The sequence below is a fragment of the Myripristis murdjan genome, chromosome 17 (assembly GCF_902150065.1).
Source record: "Myripristis murdjan chromosome 17, fMyrMur1.1, whole genome shotgun sequence".
NCBI classification, from domain to species: Eukaryota; Metazoa; Chordata; class Actinopteri; order Holocentriformes; family Holocentridae; genus Myripristis; species Myripristis murdjan.
In genome coordinates this window covers 24,405,118-24,428,426 of record NC_043996.1, presented here as the reverse complement: position 1 = coordinate 24,428,426, position 23,309 = coordinate 24,405,118, and the positions used below count along the sequence as shown (strand labels likewise).

At 43.0% G+C, this 23,309-nt stretch overlaps 1 protein-coding gene across 5 annotated transcripts; it reads right to left on the bottom strand.

Annotated features, from left to right (window-relative positions):
• Positions 1-643: 643 nt before the first annotated feature.
• On the bottom strand, positions 644-23,222 carry zzz3 (zinc finger, ZZ-type containing 3). Of its 5 annotated transcripts, none has more exons than XM_030074291.1 (13): positions 23,075-23,222; positions 17,336-17,610; positions 15,798-17,299; positions 12,277-12,415; positions 11,065-11,212; positions 9,571-9,683; positions 8,719-8,790; positions 8,211-8,312; positions 7,744-7,839; positions 7,358-7,507; positions 4,460-4,591; positions 2,673-2,773; positions 2,354-2,498 (listed from the first exon to the last, which is right to left on the bottom strand). In XM_030074291.1, the coding sequence occupies exons 2-13, from the start codon at positions 17,543-17,545 to the stop codon at positions 2,354-2,356; spliced, it is 2,910 nt and encodes a 969-aa protein (XP_029930151.1). In that variant the 5' UTR covers positions 17,546-17,610; positions 23,075-23,222. The 5 variants fall into 5 exon arrangements, with proteins under 5 accessions (XP_029930150.1, XP_029930151.1, XP_029930152.1 ...); XM_030074292.1 differs by having other exon boundaries at positions 15,798-17,311; positions 17,372-17,610; XM_030074290.1 differs by having other exon boundaries at positions 644-2,498; positions 15,798-17,610.
• Positions 23,223-23,309: the final 87 nt, after the last annotated feature.

Here is a 23,309-nt window from a genome sequence, read left to right as displayed (position 1 = left end):
TGAACAACCTTCCTGTAGAAAAAAAAAAGTCCATTTTCTTTGTTTTGAAAGGAAGGAAGAGGTAATAATGTTGCAATCTTGTCTGCTTTCTTTCACCAGGGTCACTGTGGTAAGGACTTGGCCATGCTATGTGGCCCTTGGGGTACATCTTTTGCAACCAAAGATTACTAGTCTCAAAATATTCCTGGAAAGCGAATTTCCAAGTTATTATGTTGTTGCTCTCTCGATGGAAAATGAAAATATGAATAACCTCAATCCTTGTAGACTTGTTCCTTTTGATTGAGGGAATGCATTAAATTTAACAACTGGCTGCATGATGATGGCTCAGAGAAGCATAATTATACTGCTATTTCATATTGTGATTACAATATTAAATGTAATTACTAGGTTTGATTTGGGTATTGACGTTATTTCACTGCACCGTTCTCATCTTAGATCAACATCTTGACTGCACCGAACTACATTGGACATTACAAATGAAACTGCTACAGAAACCAACATTACAGAAAACTACCACTGTAAATTGTACCTACTAAAAACCACAGACGGTGATTATGAACAGTTCATTATGCAGCCCCGTTAAACACACATTCACAGAAGAATAAATCAGGAACCACAGGTGTAGAAACACTATTTTCACATACTTTTATTTCCACGGTTCTCCTCTAGCATTTTTTTTTTTTTACATTATTATTTTTTTTTTTTACATAAGAACAGACTGTTATACACAGATACTGAAGCGGGGCAAGGGGGGTGAGGGAAGGAGACGAAACGAAAACCATACAAAATGGTGTCTACTCAAGCACAACAAAATCTATGTGTATAAAATTGCGTGGGTAGTTCCACTGTAGAGGCAGCAACCACTACCTCAATTCTTCTTTTTAAATAGATTAATAAAAATACAATCTTTTTTTTAAATGGACCTTTAAGTGGACTTACAAATTAAGGAGGATCTAGAGGCATGATAATTGGGTCAATTTGACGTGGGGCAATGGTTCCACGCAGGAAAGGAGAAGATGTGGCCAAGTTCAAAGGTGGAATTTCCCCTCCCCAACAACAAAAAAAAAAAAAAACTTTTTTTTTTATTTTTTAAATGGCACACAGCAACTAGCGCTGGCTACTTTTCACCATATACTTGTATACTCAACATGATCAACAACAGCACACATTGGGGGGAGGGGGGGGACAACAGAAAAACAAAAAACAGTCTTCTACATTTTTCCATACATTCCCATTCGCCTGCACATCTGCCTTCAACAATATTAGCTCTCCAAGCTGTAGTGCTTCTTTGTCACAGACTGTTTAGTGGAGGGAGGGAGAGAGAGAGAGAGAGAGACAGAGAGACAGAGAGAGAGACAGAGAGAGAGAGTGAGGGGGAGCTGAAACATTTAAAAAGGAAACAGAGATGACAAATGTGAGATTGTGTGTGTGTTTGTGTGTGTGTGTGTTTGTGAGAGACGGTGAAAAGTGAGGGGGGGGTAGAGAGCAGCGTCGAGTGACAGTGGTAGGTTAGCCCCATGTTGACATGGCGCAAAGTCCGTTTAACACAAACAGGTTTGTCTTTTGAATGTCCATGGACCGGCAAAGCTCCTGCGAACGATTTCCTACTCGGTCTGAAGCCAAAGACGCCGTCTCGACACCAAGTTCCACCGCCCAAAAAACACTGCCCAAATTCTTCTGCAGCAGCCTAACTTCCACTGAGGAAGTCGGACTCATAAATACTCAATCTACGATTACCTAGCTAGGACATTTTTTCACTCTTGCATAACACGGAGACCACATACACACATACTAACCACCCATGTGTATCTCAGTTGATGAGTTAAGGTCCACTATGACACACTGGTCAGCCGCACGCTTCCATTAGGTGGTGCTGACACCAGACTGACAGTCAGTTCTCCAGTTTGAAAGCAGCACAGGGAGGTATTGGAGGGCAACGGGAGGAGGGAAACAGGGACAAACACAGCCCCTCCTGGAGTTACAGAGCTCAGGAATGTCGGTGTGCCTTCTGTTTTTGTTTTTTTGTTTTCTTTTGTTTGTTTTTTTTTAAATAGTGTATCATTTTAAATCAGAGATCCATTGATTAACCTGGCTGAGGTGGAGCGAGGCCCCCGCTCTGAGGAACCAACATGGCCGCCCTTGCTCGAGTTAGTCAGGGAGGCCAGTTACCAACGGCCCCCCCACCACCAGCACTGTGGTCTGCTCTGAGGCCCCTGGCTGCCTGCCTGCCTGCTGGCCTTCCTGCCTGGCGGCGGGTTAAGCGGTTATCTTGGACTTGGAGGATGGAGCCATGCACAGAGTGGCCTGTGGGATATGTGGAGAGAGCCTGGAGTTAGGGGTGCCTTGGACCCTGTCATCTGTTGGCTGGGAAGTAGTTGGGGTCCAGGTAGTTGTAGCCCGTGCTCTGCGGCAGGCAATAGTCCCTGTCCAGGAAGGTTTGTGGCTGGTACACTGGTTCCAAGTGGTGATTCGGCTTGTGGGTCTCTGTCTTGAACAAGCTGGAGGACAGAGAAAAAAATTATTTAAATGGTAAAAGACAGAAGTTGGTTATGGCTAAGATTAGGGAAAGACTGTGGAGAATGAATGTAAGTTAATACAATGTCCCCGCAAATATAGTAAAACCAACTTGTGTGTGTGAGTGTGTGTGTGTGTGTGTGGGTGGGGGGTCTCACCAGTCAGAGCAGTTGGAGCAGAAATCCACCGCGTTGTCCTGGGGACAGTCTTGACAGTGCCACCTCACTCCCTGGATGGGCTCCATGCCACACATGTCACACTGTATGCAACACACAAATACACACACACACGTATGTTAGGCTGAGGACATGCCCTGGCTGTGTTAGCGTAGGCAGGATTCAAATTTGACAGCCAACAAGCATCAAACACCTCAAAAATTTCCCTTGACAGATAAATCACACAAAAGGTCACCAGCGACACTGGCTGGTGGCTGTTTTACATTTGAATTTTGTCCCTGCTGACCACTGTACAATCTTTATGACCATCAATCAGATCAAAATAAAACAAAATGACTGTGTGTCAAATATGACTGGCTGCATGAATGAGAATCAAAGTGAGTAGGGTGGTATATATGTATGAAAAATGCAGATTATTTTTTTCTTGTTAAGACTATTCCTAGCAGGCAGTTTTTCTTTAGTGACATGTGGACGGTAGCAAACTAACATGCACAGCAGATTTCAAGTAATATGGATGTGTAGTCAGATTTATACAGTTCTGCATTTACACATGATGACACCGAGGAGAAACAAGCAACTCCATTTGATTGTGCAACAGACTACCTCAGCTAAAATCCTGATGACGATCTCTGCTGCCCTCTACTGGCTGGTTTCAACACAAGTCCAAAAACATCATCAACAACAAGCAGCGTAAGTAAACAGAGTACAGGCGAATGTCTCTCTCCTCGGGGGCTGTGCTACGCAGAGGATGTTTTAAGATATTTAAATGTGTGTCTCATAGTGTGGTCTCAGGGTATGTCAGTCATGTTGGAATGACAGCTGACTGACAGTCAGTCTCAGCGAAGTCAACTCTGCCCGTGAGAGAAATGCTCTTTTTTTTCCTTAATGTCTTCATTCACAGAGTGGCATCATTCATAAGAGGGGATCTGAAGGGATTACAAACACTACTCTCCAGGTTTTCTGATAAGTAGATTTAGATGTTGCTTTGATGCATTTGCTAGCTGTTTACAATCAATGTGAAATCAGCTAATGCATGTCTCATTGTCTTGAGGTTACAGCCCTGCACTCATGAACACCAGTTCAATGTGATGTGCAGCCTGCAGCAGCTTAAGGCTCTTTGATCCAAAGATTGATGTGAGTGGCCTTTGTTGTTTATTTCAACAATACAGAGGATGTGATGTGGAAAAAACGGGGTTAATACCTAGGTAAGAACCCCAGTTAAAAAGACTTCACCAGTGGTTTTAAATGTTGGGCCCATTTGCAATAATTTACCACATTTTACATTGCCACAAACCATTTTGCAAATCGAGTGGGTGTACTAAAGATTTCACAACATATAATCAAAATCCTTTGATTTCAAATTTGCATTTTTGGTTGAAACACCCGGCTTATAATATTCTGCAGCGAACAAAGTCATCGGCATTCATAAGCCACAAAACGGATAATTGGCTGTGTAAAGCAAACATTTCCCTGGGACTATTTTCCGGCGGAGAGACTGTTTCACTGGGCCCAATTTCAAGTCAAAACACAACAATGCTGCTGCTTTTACCAAAAAAAAAAAAAAAAAAAAAAACTAAAGTGGACAAGTTCATTACAGTGATGGAATACTGGTGTGAAGAAAGTCTGAAGTATGAAAGTTAATTTTCATATCACAGCAGAATCAATGAAAACCAATAGCTGGATAAAAGGCAGGGTAAATGATACCGGAGTTCTAAAATACGACTGCTTGCTTTGGGAAAAGATTAGCAGTATTGTGTGCAGCTCTTCACCTTGTAGCCAAGGTGCTGCACCACAGCGCTCTCCTCCTGGATCTCCCGTAGCTTCTGCTTCTTCAGCCGCTTCAGCTCCAGAAGCTCCTTGTACTCTGGCAAGTGTCTCAACTCCACAGGTACGTCCTCATCCTGGGTGGGCGGGAAGGCGGGGCAGCCACACACACACAAACACACAAGGGATAGGAATTAGTGCATCCAAACGCAAAAACATCTTAATTCCACTCTGGAGAAACATCTCCATGTTTTATAACATTTAAATGACACCATTTAGCAGAATCTTTTGTCTAAAGCAAATTACAGTAGGTGCATTTTCTCAACAATCCTTAAAACAACTATGTAACACAGTCAACAGCCACAGAGGAAAGGCTTTTACTGATCAGTCTACTTGTAGTCAAGCAACAAAATATTCATAAACATAACAGTTTTTTCAGTGTGTGCAAACAAGTGTTGGATTAAGTAGAGTGTCCCTCAGCTTAATGACCTGGGTTCAAGCCCGTGTCGATCATAAAGAGACTAAACGCCTGTCAGCTCCAGACAAAAAAGGGTGTTACCACACTGGAAAAAAACAACAACTTAGTTACACTTCAAATCATGACAACAAATGCCTCTGGACTGCAAATGCTGAAATCCTGCTAAGCTGCCAGCGCATTTGTCCTCCCTCGTCTCTCATGGCATCCCACAAAAATGGCCAAAGTAAAGGACAACCTGGTGAAATAAATTCTTGCGGCTCATGCTGGCAGCAGCTTGGTGACTTTGCTCCGTACCAGCAGTTTTAAGAGGTTTTTGTTAATACACTGGTGGATCAGGCAGGCTGTGTTCTCAGCAGGGCACAGCGACCTGGTTTTACTTAAAGGTTACTGCCATCAGAGGGAGAGAGAGAAAATGTCAGAGCTTGGATAACAGCGGACGGCAGAAGTCATGCAGTTCAGATGGAAGGACAGGCTAGTCTGGGTCTGAGCCAGCCCCCCCTGCCCAGGTTTAGTCATTTTCAACAGCGCACACTGCTGAGATTCAGGAAGAGAAAGTACAAATGTGTATGATCCAGGGGCAGCTATTTTGTTTCATCCAAAGGTGTTAAAGGGAGGAGAGGCAGTCTACTGCAGGGGGGTGAACATAAGGGACGAGGCAGGGAGTGCTCCCCAGGGAGCACATACACACACACACACACACACACACACACACACACACACACACACACACACACACACACACACACACACAGTTGCTAACTTCCCCATGTCAAAAATCGATTCAAATAAACTAGACAGGTACAAGACAATCTCCAACAGGCTCGTAACAAGACAATTTCACCAATGTTGTATCTTATAGGTAACGGCTAACTGAGAGGAGGCTACGACTGGAGAGCGAGAAGGATAATGTGAGCCTGTGAATGGATGAATTAAGAAGTCGAGAACCACAGTCAAGCAAGTATTAGAACACAAAAAAGCAAGAAGGGCAAAGAAAAGGTCACCTCCCGGAGGAAATTAATACCATTTTTGTGTCCTCTAAAAAGGTATTTATCGAACAAGTGAAAAGTAGCTTAGTGCTGGTTTCAAGCTCACCACCTGTTTTTTCTCTGTGAAGCTCCAGTAGGATACATACAACAGATGAAATTATCAAACCCAAGTATACCAACTGTACATTTCAAATTTCCAGTTATCCCTGACTTCTTGGCTAAGGCGATAATGACATCACACAAATGACAAAAATCAAAACCAAAAAAATCCAAATTATTTACTTTTATACAGCTGGGAGTGAATATGAGATGCATGGCATCAACACTGAACATCGTCCCACCCCAAAAACATCTCTGCGTTTCCTTCTCGCTCCCTCACTCTCTCACACTCACACACACACACACACACACACACACCTCCTCAATGTCTTTTTGTCACAGCCCAACCAAGACGGTAGTTGGCTCAAGAGATATGCACAGTACTACACAGCTCTAAGGCAAAAACATGTTGTGGGAGCAAAATACCAATAGAGTGACAGTGTACCAATTAGAGCACAACTGATGTATCAACTGGCTGACATTATCAGCCAGTATTAGCTCATCACAGACATATTGATATCATACACACACAAAAACACACTGCAGCAAAATGCACTCATGAGCAGTCTGTCTGTAAGACTCCATTGTTTACAATTCTTTGTTGTAATACATCCGAGCAGATGGTGGGGAGGACTGTCTTAAGAAATTAATTTCAACTATGAAATGTAAAGCCTGCAGTACATATCTTTTTTGTTTACTACTATTTGATTATCAAATCTGAGGATTCCTTACTACAAATGTGTATTTGCATTATTGAAAAAAGAAAAGCCAATACATCATTATCAGGAGTTTTTTAGTCCCAGAAATCAATATCAGCTCTGAAAAAATTCAGTGTCAGTCAGGCTTGAGTACCAGTTGAGGATTAATTTATACATCGCAAATTTGAGTACGGACCTTAACTAACTGGCTGCAACACACAATGAGCTGAAAACACTTGTACTTAAAGCCGAAAAAGGTCCAGTCAATACCGCTAATGCTAGCCAAAGAGCTATAGCTATCACAAGGAGTTGTTTTGTACCCAGTATCTGACTTGTCACCCCACAGAGACCCCAGTGTTGCTCTGGCTAGAGTAACAATGCACTGACATATCCTCATATCCTGACTAATCCTAGAATTAACCACATCGACATTAAGAAAAGGAAACAACCAGAACGACCAAGACTGGGCCGTCTGGGAAAGCAGGCTTGGTCATATTTCTGTTTTAGAGTCATGCCGAGGGAACACGGGCTCTGATTAGTCAACTGAGCCAGTTGCACCGCTAGACAGCTTTGCCCCTCGAAAAGGACAAACTACGGGAGACACAAAGAACAAGAGAGAGACAGATTTGACTTGTGGCTGACCGAGTCATCAGGAGAAGGGTCCGGGACGCTGCCATAATAAGCTGCGCGCTCATCATCTTCCTCCATGTAGACCGGGGGCTCGTAAGAGGTCAGGAATGTCGACCGCCGGTACAGGTGCTTGTTAAGGTGGTGCTGCCGCTTATTGGATGACTAGGCAACAAACACATACCGGTGATATAACCATTATAAAGACAACTATTAACAGTTTCCTCATAAACCTACTATTAATTACTATTACACCAAAAGTGCTACCTCTTGCAATAATTAAAAAAATAAAAATTAAAGCACTTTAAAATGGTATCCAAAAATATTGCAAAGGTAGTACATCAAAAAAGTTTGTGTGTTTTTGATTGTGCCTTGTTACTCGGTATGGTTCTAATGTTTACCTTTTTAGTGTACATGCACATGTTGGGTGTTCTTCCAGGCACGGGGATACCAGCTTTTGTCAGTTTGATGAAATACTTTTGAACCCTACTGGCAACCTGGAATGTTTTAACAGGAAAATGGATGTGTTAATAACTGTGAACAGAGAAAAAGAACACTTGAAATAACTGAGACGAGGCACATGTATGTACTTGAGAGGCGCAGTTAACGCATGATACCAGTCTGTTCATGCCTTTTTGTACTGCAGTGATTAATTCTTGCCATTTAACAGCCTGCTCTAATAGAGAAGATCGCCAGATTTTCAAGTCCACGTGGTCCAGCATCATGACAGGCAAATGAATATAGAAAATAGATGCTTACATTTGGTTCATCGACAATCAACAAAGTACTTTGCAGCATATAATCTAGCTTCGTTTCTCCTCTGATAGGCCCTGCCTCTCTTTCTATCTATACAAGAACAGGAAATCACCTGTTTTGCTGTTCTGTTGCCCAGCTCATCTGCAATCTTCTGCCATCTTCTGGACTCTACTTCCTCAGGTGGAAACTTAAGGAGAAGCTGCTCCAGTTTTTTCTGTAAAAGGCACACAATGAACTAAGTGAACAACTTTTTTTCTCAGTGTAAGAATGCAAATGCTATCTGTTGATACATCAAGGTCGAATGTTCGACACATGGGGAACTTTCATTATAAAACAAGGTATCCACATTTTTTAATGTAAGCCTTTGAAACAGGTTGGCAGTAAAACAAGTAAAATAATAAGTAAAACAAATTCTGGTCCTTTTAAAACAAGCAAATATAACTGTAACTACAAAAAATATAATTTCAGCGCTTGTTAGGGTTAGGGTTAGAAACTAAACTGAAAATAAACTTTTCATATGTAGAATAACAATATGTCTGTATAAAACTCCTGTACATTTACTGTGTGTGATAAGTTTAGTTATTAAACACAGTTCATCCATTTCCAGTCCTGCCACTCACCTGTTCCTCCACAGTCCACAGCTGGTTAAATGTGTCAGGCTTGTTTGAGTGACATAACCTCCCCCTGATCATCTGTCAAGAAGACACCAGTGACAGACTTGTTAAAAGACTGACAAGATAGAAAAAATAATGGGCACTCCTCCATTTGAAGAGATGTCTGCATATGAACTGCCGGGTGCACTGAATCTGTCAGCTCGACAGAGAATGCCAGGCTGTCAGATGTGACTGGAGATGTGTCACTGGGAAGACGGGGAAAACATCGAGTCCTTTGACAGACAAACAAAATCCCTTCACAATTCATGAAGTGTAGTCTGGGAGAATGCAAATGTGCTCACACTATCAAACAGGGAGAGCGAAAGAAATAATCAAGGAGTTGTTTGCTCAGCGCTCAAGTCCTTGGAGCTTTTTAATCTCCAGGATCAATTAAAGTGAAACCTCACTGCCCATACAATGAGGGAAAACACACACACACACACACACACACACACACACACACACACACACACACACACACAAACACATAACAAAGGCCAAGACTCAGTAGCAATTGTAGAAGTGAGAGGGGTAGACTCCTCATGTTTCCATAGATACCAATCTTGTGGGCTTACATGCACTGAATGCTTAACTCTGCCAGTAGGAGTGAGCAAAACAGCAATAACCTGATGATATGTAGGGCACCTTGCAGGAGACCGGTGACTCACCAGCTGCAGCTAGGAAACAATGTGGCTGCACCAGCGCTTGTGACTCCACTAATGTTAGCGCTGGGAGACAGTCGCTTTCCCATTGTTATGGTGACAGCACTGGCTCTTGTGTGTGATAGAAATTATTTTTGGGTAGGAAGCTGAGGCGTACCTGCGTTTGCCTGCCGTTCTCTGGAGCATCACTAGTGGGCAGAGAGGAGTACATGGTGGAGGATTCGCCTTCCCTCTTGGGCTCCACGGGACTTTTTGGTCGGACAGGCAACCCTGAAGAGTGAAAATGAGCAGAATTAGTATTTCTGGTTTACTATTTTTTAAGAATGTAGAATCTGAATGATTTTTTTTCTAGAGTTAAAAGGCCCAGTTAAGCCGATACACATGCTCAAAAAAAGAATTTCCCATTTTCCTCTGGTGTGGTGTAATCTACAGTTGCTGTGTGATTTGGTGAGGTTTCCAATCTGCAAGTTTCCAGGTCTCTCCCCCAAAAAACGGGGCTGGATGGGTGTGTTTGCACAGCTCAAACAGTCAAACATTTACTTGTGAAAAACTGAACAGCAAAAACTCTTTCCAAAAACATGACACAGATACTTCAAGCTATCTTCAAGCCAGATGGTGATAATGGCCCTCAGCATCAAGCCACAAGAACAAAAAACCATTCACGTTTCTACTGTTGTGCCGATAGCTCCGTAGTCTTGTCCCATCCATGCACGTGAGTGTGAAGTAGGAAGCAAGGAGTTAAAAGTCTGCAAACCCGGCACCAACTAACTACTTCAGAAGTATATACCACAGGATTTTTTTTCCTTTGGACACCAAATTGTGTGTTGTGTATTTTAAGTGCCTTGTACTGAGACCTCAGTTTTCTTGTTTTTTCACAGACCTGTCCCATTGCGTGTTGGATGCCAACCACCACCAGCTCTCTCACTATATTTTGCATAACGTCCTCATTTCAGCAAACACCGCGGATTTGACAATGAACATTATCCTCTGCCCAGATAGTGAGCGGAGCCCTGATGTCCTCATTCACCAGTACTGCCACTTGTTCTGCATTTTTCTTTTTTGTAATTTTTCTACTACAAAGGCCAGCTGCTGCACTGACATCTGCACTTATCAGCTGCACTCGCCCCCGCCACTTATGACTCTTAACTCGGCCTCAGACCTCAGTTAGCCCTACCTAGCCCATGGGTGTTTAGTGGGCCACTAGCACCTAGAAACTGGCCCCAACATAGCTGCACTGAGGTGCCATCAAAGACCAGAAGTGACAATGGAAATCCAACTGGCCTTGGCAAGCACTAGCACACTGCATTTGGTGTGACAGTGGAAACCCGGTTAATGTAATCCTCAATCCTTAGGGACAAAGAGTTTCACTGTTAAGTTTTTCCAGACAAACATCACTAGCTGGCAAATCTATTCTTTCTGAAACTGTACTAGTTGGGGACGGATAGATACACCATCATTGTTATAGCAAAGACATGCTGCAAAGACATGTCGATTTTTCACATTGTACCCAATTGTATTGGGGTGTCAAGAGACCGGAAAGAGAAGCAGACTATCCATCCATGATCTATCTGGAGGAACAGCATGCACTAGATGTAAGAGGTAACTGTTCCTTTAATGAAAATAACAACTCTAGTTCTTTATTTCTACATACCCTTGTCGAAGATCAGCTTCAGCCGCCTGGTTTTGCGCTTCTTGTCGCAGAATTCTCTCTCAAAGTCTCCCAGGCCTGAGGTGTACTGCTCCCATGCGATGTCAGGCAACTGGACGACCCGCTGGGGGCAGGGCAAGCCCAGGTTCACCTGGGGGTCAACAGGGACAGCGGTCAGAATTTATCAAGAAGACCTCATGACCTCTGTTAACCTCACTGCAGTAAGGTCAAGGAAGAGAAGCTAAGAGATAAACAGCTACTACAGATACATTAGCACACTGCCAGTAGGCATGGAACAATATAAAAATTTAATGTCAAGATTATCCTGGCCAAAATAATTGTGATTCTTGATGTTATCCTGGTAATCATCAAAATAATCTTAAAACTCACTAAAACACACTGGAATCGTTTTACCTAACATTTTGTTAAGAAACAATTTTTATTACATCACAGATAGTACACATCTTTTTTTAGTGAACCTACTTTTTTAGTGAAAAATGAACAAGGGCAGATTCCAACTTTTGGTTTTTACTTTCTAGTCACATTATTCCTTGTTTTTTATACTTTTTGGTAAAGTACTTTGTAGACCTTCTATGACGTCAAGTCATTGCTTAACCAATTCAAATGACCAGACATTATAATTGTGTTTTTATTGGTTTGGCCCACAGTTATATCTCTGCAGGCCTTTTAATTCCTTATGAGCTGGAACAAAACCACAGATCCCTGAGGAGGAGCTCTCTGGTTATTTTTGAATCTAAATTTAAGATGAGAGACGGGAAATCAAATAGCGTGGATGGTCAAAGAGTATGCAGGTTTTCATTCCATGCAAATCCTTCACCAGGTGATTTCACACCCCGACTATGAATATTTTCTGTGCTCAATTTCATCATTAAGGTGAATAAATTAATTTATTAATAAAGCATATGCCCGCAAGTGAAAACATGCACATATTTTTTGAAAAAATGTTTAATTCAGATAACATAATTTGTTTAATTAGTCACATTTCAGCGAATAAAGATCTATTTAGTCTATTTAGTAATATGTATACATTTTATACAACGTGCACATACGTTTGAGTGCACTAGGTAGCATTTTTCATTACCATAAAATACATTTTGTTATTACCATAAAATACACTGTCCCTTACAAGATGGGCACACCCTTAGGCTCAATACTTTGTAGTGTATCAAGGGGAACAGTCTGTATTTTTGTTACCCGTTTCTGCAGATGCTCCACAAAGCTGATGGGGTCAGCGAGTGCCTCTCTCTGGTGGCGGGCCAGAGTCTCCAGGTCCAGGATGGCCTGCGTGCGTTGGGCCTCAAGCACTCCAATGGTCTGCAGCAGCCTCTGATAACTGACACAGAGGGGAGCGAGGTTAGACAACACTGGAAGGAAGGGACCACTTACATTATTTAACCTGACACTTGCCATGCAGCAGCACATCAAACTTTTAGACCACAGACCATGCATAATTCAACTATGGTGCTGAGAAACTAAATAGGTGTAGCAAGAAAGGCATGCTGCAATTAGTTTTACAAATTTCAATGAAATGCATTCAAAAATGTTAGTGAGGCTGAAGTGAAATTACAACAAACCCGCCCCGAATGCTGCTAAATTTTGGCAGTGGCTGGAAAACCTGTCAAGGCAAATACTTAATTCACTTACAGGTTGTTTTCTTTTGGAAAAAAATGAATTCTTTTACATATTTGTGAAAGTGTCATCCACTACAAATTGGGGCCAGTAATTACTAAAAGTTAGTTTCTTGCCCTAGTAAGAGGAAATACATTAACATTGGTCTGATCAATAAGTGTGCACATCTGCGGTCAAATTTTACAGGAAATATCAAAACCTTTGCGTGACACACACTTTGGCTTTCGAGTGCTTAAGGAGACTTCAGTGCTGAAGTCTGACCTTTCTGCTCACACCCTCGGGGGCGATGGAAGAACTGCAAATTGAGCTCAGAATGACTAAGTGTAGTATTGACTCAGAAGCTTTACAGTAGTACGAGCTGCAGTGGAGGACTCAACAGGAACATCACAGCTTTCTACATGGCTATAACCTAATGCAGGTGCTCAATGAGGCGGCGTGGATCAATCTCCCTTAACACGACATGAATGAAAATCAATGCACAGGACACAATTCATTCAGTAGCTGCCAGTGGTTCTAAAATCCTACACAATGAGGCCAAATGTTCAGACGAGTCAACTGTGTTAGCCTCATATCCCTTCTTTACCATTCAGACGACACCCCTCTACACCAGACATCACCAATCAGCGAACTCAGGTGCAGGTCCGGACCCGGTAATGGTTCTGCTTGGGCTGCGAAACAGCTTGCAAACATTTTATCACTGCATCTCTGCGCCTTGTCGAACCCTATGCGTTATTTAAAACTCAACCATTGCCACCAATTAAAGCAACTGTACCGCAGGAAGCACTTGTATTCAGTGAGAGAGGCAAATGTAAGAGAAAAAGAAAAATGCCAAAGATGTCATTAAGATAAATTTGCATTTGTTCAAAATAATCACTGCTGTGTTTTTGTTATGCCTAATGTTACCCCAGTTTTGGAACAGGCACTTTCTGTTTCTGGTAGATTAATTTTTCAGGATAAAGACCCCAGTCTTGTTCAGATGAGTGACCAGCATTTTATTTTCATTTCTATTTTTAAGGGAAACTCATTTTGGTACTCTGATTTGTGTTTAGGCCTGCTTATTTATTTTTTCTTACTTTTACAATGCATCTAATGTGAGATTGGCAGGGAAAGGTATTTATTTTTTAAATTGTACTTTATTACATTTTATAGTTATATACACACACCTATGCACATATCGAACCTCAATACTACATCCATGTAGGCCTACAAATAACAAGAAAAGTTAGATATGATGGGTTGGATGTTTGCTGGGGAGGAACTTGTGAAACTGGACCTCCAACAATTTTAAGAGAATACCTCTCTCCACACTGTACAAGGCCCTTCTGACCTTGTACAGTGTGTCAGTACGTCCTGTGTTACTGTGCAAGTTGTAGAGTCAACTCTGCACCAAAACAAATGCAACATTCGCTGTACTGCAGGCTGATGCAGATTCAAAAGCCAGATCTTCTCTGTAACAAATGGAAACTGAAACTTGCCAGCTCTCTCAGATAAATGGATGATCTGTACATTAATCTGTCCTGGGGATAAAAGGAGGCCTTGGCTATGTTTCCCAGTATGCTGGCATACTTCCAGGTACCCAGGGACATGCCTGGTGTTCCATTGCCACCTACTGGGCCCAAGGTCCAAATAAAAACATAGCCAGTCAAAGAGAATTTCTATGCTTAAGCCTAATTATTAAGGATCAGGGCTTGCTTATTGAAAGCGTTAAGTAATTGAGGGAACAGTACCGAAATCCAAAAGGTTGTGTGTAGATTATCCATCATCTACAGCACACCCATTGTCAATCACATTGGTGTCAATTCACCACATTCAGCAACCTAAAATGCCCAGTCATGCTTCCATAAAAATGACTCTTGACAGCATTGATTTGTGCCTTCAAAAATCCTCTTACTCAGCACAACCAAACCTTGGCATGGCGCAAAACTTCAGCTGATCGAATTACCTGGCAATATGAGAGTAGTGAAATCCTATTCTAAAGCCATTCTCCAAATCAGAACCACTCACTATACTGGCATCAAACAGATGACAAAGGGGTCTCAGGTGAGGACAACTATAAGCCCCAGAGCCCCTGAAATGAAGATGCTGCATGGATCAGCTGACCTGCCACAACACAGTTAGAGTCTGACTGAGCACACAATGGGACAACCTGTCTACTAGCATAAGCATATGCACTCAATCCTATGTGACAAGCCCTAACAAAACAATAAACATAACCTGAGATAGAGAAATCCATTTCAACTAAAATACTTGCCTTATGGCTTAGTTCTAATCAAGGAACAGAGGGAACAAAGGCAATCAGCATAGTAATTTTAAAGTCCAATTGCCTAAGGGTTTTAGAAATCCAAAATTTGGCAGCTAGTTCACACAAACACGGGACCAGACTGAAGGTGGAAATGAAATACTTGACAACATCTAAAACCTCATTATCAAGTGAGATCAGGGCTACATTCACATGAACACACCAATATTTCCTTATCAACTGAGATAATAAGACATTACGTTTGTGGGTTGGTGCAGGTAAATGACACATTCCATTAGCTGATAAGGCCAATGATGATATTTCATTGTATTTAAATCAAACCTTTTTATAGATGTGGGAGGCCAGCACCACTAAGTGAATATAAATAAAGCACTGTCCGATTATGAAAAACCTTAATGTGATAACTGGGAAATCCTGATGTAATATTCAGGCATGCAATGAATATGACATTTTAAGTTGTTTTTCTCTTAATCAACGCAAGCTTGCATTCCATTATCATATAGCAGAAGTATAAAGAGTACTGTTCACATGTAAACGGTCAATAATGTCAGCCACATTAAAAATAGCTCTGTGTAATAAACACTGACCACGGAGTTAACTGAACAAAAACAGATCCTTGAGAAAATCCAGCACTTGAGGAACACATACATGTATACTTCGGACATAATCCTCATAAACTCAACAGCAACTCAAATTCCTTCAAAGCTGCAAACATAAGTGATGCAATGATCACAGAATAAATGGATCACTATGCGTGTTCAAAGACACAGAGCTACAGCAACAGAAGGAGAGGAGAGAACAGAATCCCAGGGGGGCTCCCACATACTCTTTGTTGTGTTTCAGAGCCAGGTGGTCAGACTCAAAGTAATACACGTCTGGTTCTTCCTCCTCCTCATCATCCTCCTCTGTTGCTTGGATTTGTGTTGGCTCCTTGCAGCTCCCAGCCTCATCACCCTCCGCAGGCCGACTGCCCTCGCCACCTGCCTTGTCCCCAGGATCCACAGGGGCCTGCTCCCCACTGGAGGGGCCCACGCAGGCTGAGGGAGTAGGCTCCTCCAGCATGGGACAGTCATCCTCTGGCCCCACCACCAACTCCCCTTCTTCCCTCAGGGGACCATTGTCTCTGGGAGGGGAGTTGGGTTTGGGGGAGGAGGGTTTGCCACTAGTGGCAGGCCTCCTAGGAGAAGTCCGCAGGGTGTATCTGTGTTCGTGAGGCTCTGTGAAAGAGGGGGGTGTGCCAGAAACTGAGGGGTTGCATCCTGGCTCTGTGGGGGAGGGGGTTGGTGCTAATGGGGGTGTGGTTTCTCCTGAGTTGCTGTTGCTGTTGATTGGGTTATTGTTCATGTTAGCGGTGGTGGAGGAGGTGGAGGCAGCAGCTTCCTGCACCAGTGTGAGTGGCCGGCCATTGGCACTGCTCTCACCCTCTGTCACCTGCTCCTCGTGAGCCAGACACATGGACTCGCCCACCACATCCACCTCAACCTCCTCCACTTCCTGCTCCTTAGCTACTATCAACTCAGGGACAGGATCCTCTGGAACAGCCTCCAATGTCGCCGGCGATTCCCCTGAGCCACTCTGTCCCGGGGCAGCCTCCGTCTGCCCGGGGACAGAGTTTCTACAAGGCACAATGGGGTCAGGGGATGAGGGAGCCCCCGTCTGGCTACCATTGAGCAGCGAAGGGCAATTGGTGGCAGAGGTGGAATTTGCGCTAGGCTCTCCAGTGAGCGTGTTAGGTTCCTTATCCTCAGCTTTAGTCTCTCCAAGTCCATTAGAGGCCTTGTGAGTGTTTGGAGCCTCAGCTGCCCCGTCACACTCAACATGGCCATCCTCTGCCTTGCTCTCCTTTACCTCAACTTCCTCTTTACTGAGGTCAGGCGAGGACGTGGCTGTGTTAGCAGAGTTTTGGCTAGGCAAATCTTCACTGTTGTTGTCTTTGCTGGACTCTGGGACAGAGACAGGACTTTCAGATTTCAGAGGCTGAGGGTCCTCGTCAGGTCCCTGAGAATCTCCAGAGCGGGAGCACCGCTTGGCCCTTTTAATTTGAGGAGAGGCATCCCGTGCCCCCTTCCCTCTCTCACAGTTCTCGGACTTCTCTGGACCAATGTCCTTTTCTGAACAGGACATTCCCCGTTTCCTGGAGCTGGTCCATTGCTCCGACTCAGCTGGAGATGCCTTTGAGTCAGCTACCTTTCCCTGCAATGAGGTCTGGTGCTGGCTGTCCTGCTGGGTGTCCTGTTTTGAGTCCTGTTTTGAGTCCTGTTTTGAGTCCTGCTTGGTGTCCTGCTTGGTGTCCTGCTTTGAGTCCTGTTTTGAGTCCTGCTTGGCGTCCTGCTTGGCGTCCTGCTTGGCGTCCTGCTTGGCGTCCTGCTTTGAGTCCTGCTTTGAGTCCTGCTTTGAGTCCTGCTTTGAGTCCTGCTTCTTCTTAGGTGAGCGGGCCCTGGGCAGCGGAGACACGGAGGTCTCCTCTGGCTGTGCAATGCTGCGGTTCCTGAGGGTTCGACCACAAAAGTTCTCATCCAATCCATTGAGCCCCACTGATGACCTTGTGACACGCGAGGAACGGGACGCGGCCATACTACGGCGGATGCCTACAGTCTCCTCATCCTGGTGCTCTCTCCTCTGCTGCAGAATGTGGGCACCTGCAAAACACACACATATATTATTAGTTAGTAAATTACCAAAATTTGTATCCCTGTACAGTTCAGTGGGTAGTCCATGGTACTGACATTGCAAGGGCAAGGGGTCTCATTCCAGCTGAGGCCCACCAAACTAAAAATGTATGTATGCATACACCAAGCCAACATCAAAAACTAAATGCTGACTGAGGTTGCCTGGTAAGAGACGTCCATGAATACATCACACAGACTAGAGCTGATGACGAGTCAAGTTAGTCCACCTTAGCTGAGCCTGGTGGTTATGTCAGGGAAATCCATTGTTGCAAAATTCTGGGCAAACCCCCTTTAATTTAACCAAAAAACATGGGAATTTGGCTTGGGTCTTGAGGAGTTTCTATTATTTAGTCACTGACAAATAGCCTAAACAGTACACACATTGCTCTGCTGTGTTCACAGCTACAGTGCTAACTTCATACACTCTGCTCTGAGCACCAGCCTCACTGTCTCTCTTGACCACACACACAACCTATGCACTGAGCTATCGCTTAAAAGAGCTACGCTACTTCTGTCACGCAAAAGCCTAGTGCACGTGTGAGCCTGTATGAGACGAGATAACACTCCATACCATGAGGTGAGAGTTATCTCAAAAAAGTAAACGGAAGTCTCAGGGTTGTCACCAGATAAAGCAACAAACTAGCATTAGCCAATCATTTTTAAGAAACTCTGAATCTACTCAACAGTTACACTACACCAATTGGAAATATCTCTGACGAGAAGATGCGGCTGGTAGTTGCATTGTCAGCCCTATTGTGGTGTTTGCTTACCACAGTTAGCACAACATAAAAACAAAACAGGTTTGTTTTCTCTTCTCGTGCCCCAATTCACTTTGATTGAACAGTCAATCAGAGGGCAAAAGAAGGCAACAGTCAACCGCTGGCACTCTTTGGCTGATGGTGCAGGACAAACTATATGACTGTCAGTCACCTACAGCCCAGCAACGGCTGACAACCAATCACTGACTTGGTATGTCAGGAGCTTTTGGATCATTTCTCATTTTGCACCTGAGGGATACTGATTTCTGGTGTCATTTTAGCTAAGCAACACTTTCTGTCTACAGGCAAATTAAAGATCTCACCCAAGGCCTTTCCAAAAGAAATATATTTAGAGGTGTGAGATGCTGCACTGACAGAAGACAGAACAGGATACAATGGGGTCAGCTCTTTGAGCAAGCATAAATGCTTGCTCAAACAATCTCTTTGGACACTTCAAATGTCAGTAGAGCTTTTGAGGCTCAGCTGTGTGTGCATTGTAATTCAAGAGACAATTGTGACTAAGGCGCAATGTGTAATTTAACTGACACAAAGCCCAGAGACAAAACACAATTTCCAGCCCTGTACATACTATAATGAGAAATGGGATGACCGCGCTGTCTAAATGATAAAGGTGCTAAACTGAAAAAAGGATTTTCATAAATGTGCATTACCTCACAATTGGTGCTGCACGATAAGAAACAAAATCGAGAATGACAATATTTTTGGACAAAGTGCCTTGATATTGTGATGATATTGTGGACATGACTATTTGTGCTTTCACAAAACATTTACAGAATCAATTTTTTGATAATCACCAGTAATGCCTTTATGATAACTAAGTGATTAAAGGCAAATAAGACAAAAGCTAGAACTGTCCAGTAAGTTCAGGAAACTTCATTAATTACTGTAATGCAGTCTTTAAATACAGAAAAAGACAACACTTAAGTCAGATCACAATACGATATCCAAAAACCCAAATGATACCTAGTCTCATATCACAATATTGACAGAATAATGATATTGCCCAGCCCTGCTCACAATCAAAAATAGCCAAATAAACTGTGTTCTCATACAGGATATGCATGTTCGCACATGTATATTCTGTGGGTATAATAATTCAATGCCAGTAAATATCATGTATTCTTCAATTATTCTGTTCTTTCATACAAATAAGAATATGTTTTACTGGTTCACTGACTGCAGCCACATTACACACAGCAGGCTGTTAATCTCCATACAACAGGTGTTCCAGTCCACAAACAGGTTGTTACCCTTCTGAAATGTATCAAAATGTAAAACTGAAATACTCACAGAACAATAATCTTTCAGGGATTACAGGCTTATAGTGTGAGCAGCAACACAAGTTTAGGACATGACGACCCATTTTAAAGCACAACAACCCTCACCCCAAAACTCATTCTGTGTGTTGCGGAGATATCCTGTAGATCAAAGGTATTTCAACAAGACCCTTAGTTACACTGTGAAGTGACATGTAGACTTAGGACTGGGATGGGAAATTAACAGCAGCCATCAGCCAAATACTGGCCAAGTATGTCCCAAGTTGAGAAGTTAGTGTACTCTACTATCCACTTTGGTAAGTAGCCAATAATTATTTGGAGGTCTTACTATATTCTGAATAATCCATATGGCAGTGCACATGGCTGGTGAAACTCTAGGTTTGCAGCTGATGGAAGGGAAAGATATTTTCCTGCCCTGCAAAGGACAACATTTTCTCTCCAGCACATTCTCATATTAAAAAAAAAAAAAAAAAAAAAAAAACTTGCTCTGTGGCCTGCTCAAGTATCCCGTCGATAACAAGAGGTCATGGCTTCATCTCATAAATCTGACAACAGAGAACAATAAAATCGAGCGGGAATCAAAGTGACATTCAGAAGGAGAGTGATCTCACTGTTGTCCTTCCACATAAGATGAGACATGGTAGTCTGCTGTAGAGGACAGATATTACAGATATTATGGCATCAAATTAGCATTGTCAGTGTAATGCCCGCTTGTCTGAATTTCTACTACCTCAATTTGTAGACCTACCTCTGTCAGACCTAATCTAATAGCTCTTAGTTGCCTTTCCTGCAGCAATACCTCCTTTTTCCTTCATTGAGGAACCACAGCTACACTAAAGCCAGAGGCTACTCCAGCTATGAATACAATTTGATAATATTTCTACTGGGAGCTAAGATAATAGTCACCTGAAACGAGCACCACCACATGCACATATTACTCACACTCCACTAAAGACTCCAGCTGAGAAAGCTAATGTGATTTGACCATGCATAAAATAAGGGAGAGAAAGAAAAACAGAAAGGGGGGGACAGGGGGAAGGTTATTCAGATTGAGCACTCATCCTTAGACTCAACACGACAAAACTAATTAGGACTACTCATCTGAGGTGCTCTCAAAAACTAGAAACCTAATCATTACTTGACCATTCTTAAAACGATGAGGGTTACAGTTACATTGAAAAAACATACAAAAACCTCACATCCATTTACAGTAGCACAGAATTTGCTCAAATATACATTAATTCACTTCCTTGTCAAAATAATTACCATATAGGCTTAGATGCTACAGCTGGCAATTATTCTTTTTTTTTTTTTTTCAGAGTGCCTGTAATGAGGAGTGATGATTTTTGGGTAACCCCATTCATCTGTGCAACACTGATGGATAAGCAACAAACCATACATTACAGCATCAGTTCCCAAATATTTTCATGCCAAGAACCCCCAAGATAGATATGCCTGAGACCACAGACCTCCATTTATTATAAGATTTCTCCCTCATCTAAAAAAGCTCTGCTGTGTCTACTGTAGAAGGGAATAAAACCATAGACAGAGTGGGTTGTCTGATCAGAACAGGCAAGTCTGTCACTAGGCTAACTTCTAATGAATGAAGTTACATTATCCCTTTTTCAGCAGGCACGCCAACAAACTGTGGTAGAAAATTCCCCGCAAGGTTTGACTACTACCGCATTAGAGCACGTTAATAAAAGTCTTCACGTTACATGGTGTCACTTGTTTTGGTCGACTCGTGTCGCAGCTCAACCTGACATACTGTTTGAGTGAGACGCATCACGTTGACGGGCAGCAATATTTAACATAAACACAACACTCAAAGCCCAAAGCGCAATATGACAGCGCCAACAGAGGTCATCAATCAATCAATACAGCTACCTGGTAGGCGATGCGTGACCATAATTCTCAATCAGGCAACTTCCTGTTCCATAAAGCGCGTGTTTAGTTGTGAACTTGTGCCGAGAACACGTGCTGGTTACATTAACAGCAGCCCACCTGACCAGGGCTGAGATGTTCTCATTTGGTCAACATCAATTAAAGACTGTTTACTCAGTAGTTTTGCGACTCCTAGCTCAAAGCACAAGTAAATACACACCTAACAACCAAAGTATTTAGGCTATTGTTGCGGTCAGGGGGAGGAAAGTGACACTAACGTTAGCTAGGCTAGCGTCCGTAATGGATCCGTACGTTATCTTAGGTTCAAAACATTACTTAAAGCACTGGATGATGGACAAGCATGCGGTTACATACCCTTACAATCAAGCCGGACTACTCATCTCTGTTGCTAACCTGTAATTAAATACTTCCACAGGGCCTAATTGCAACACAAAATCCGCGAAGTGGCATGGGTACACATACCGATGAGAAACGCTCGTATCCCAACATCCCGGCTAACCAGCTGCCGCGAGCCCAACACCGACAAAGTTGAGAGGCACGAGGATGCAGTCCCACTAACTAGACTTGGTGTTGCAGCTGCACGTGCCGCTCTTTAAATTAACGCCACATTGCAGAAGGCAAACCTCTAGAAGTTAAGCATTAACTCCTGGGAGATGTTTGGGGTAAACAAGCCTGATGTGCACATACAGCACAGACCAACTTCCACACGTTCATTACTTGAGCTAGGTTAGCTCGCTGGTTAGCGGGCTAACGTTAGCAGACTAGCTAACTTAGGGTGCACACATACACCGTTAGACACCGAGCCGCAGGCTGTTGCATCTACGAAATTCGAGTAATAACTTACATGCTTTCCTTTCTAATGACACATAACCCAGGAGTACATCGTGGTGTTAGCTGGATAGTTTTCTTTCCCCCCCTGTGAGCGACTGCTTAGCTGAGTTAGCTAGCCTAGCCTGCTCATGTTGGCTAGTTTTGCTTGTTAACTGCATCGAGTAGAAAACAACTGTGGCGATCTGCGATGTATCACCTTTAGTTAGCGTTGTAACGTCAGTTAGTAACGTTAGAGTTCAATCTAGCTAGCTAGCCAGACAACTCACACACACGTTACGTCCAACAGTATTTAATGTGGAGTGCAAGTGAATAGCAACACAGTGTATGACACACCGACGTTTATATTTGAAGTGTAGCAGACACGTATAGAAACAATTAGCATGGTTAGCAACAAGGCAACACAACCAAGACAGGTAGCTAGTTAGCTGCTGCAGCTAGCGGCGGAAAGCTAACATTAGCTAGCCAGCTAGCTGATTGTTCCGCGCACAACTTTGCCGATGCATTTTGTGTGCTGCGATTACGCCGGTCATAGGCATTTTTGTTGAGCAAATACACTTAAGTTTTATCATTGGCCGTATTATAAACACCGAACTAGAGGTTCACTGTTAAAAATGGCTTTTGAAGCTCAAGAATTACACATACCTCACTTCCGTAAATTTGCTGCACATTCGGCAGCAGCCATGTTTTCAATCCAGTCAACTAGTCGGGGTGTGTGAGCAGATTCAGCCGCGCTCATCAAAATGCAACACTGTACTGTGGCTACATTTTTGCCCCTGCCAAAAGTGCAATGTGTCAGATACTCCGCGGGGTCATCTCATTTAGGTGATGAGCGTTAGTTTGTGACCACTTTTAAGATGAGCAAAACACAGGATAATAG

Coding starts and splice junctions, on each gene's coding strand:
- zzz3 (XM_030074290.1), bottom strand. CDS start 17,545: ATGGCCGCGTCCCGTTCCTCGCGTGTCACAAGGTCATCAGTGGGGCTC. Junction 11,213..12,276: donor TGGAGCATCTGCAGAAACGG/GTAACAAAAATA, acceptor GTTGACCCCCAG/GTGAACCTGGGCTTGCCCTG. Junction 2,774..4,459: donor TGCAGCACCTTGGCTACAAG/GTGAAGAGCTGC, acceptor TGTTGCATACAG/TGTGACATGTGTGGCATGGA.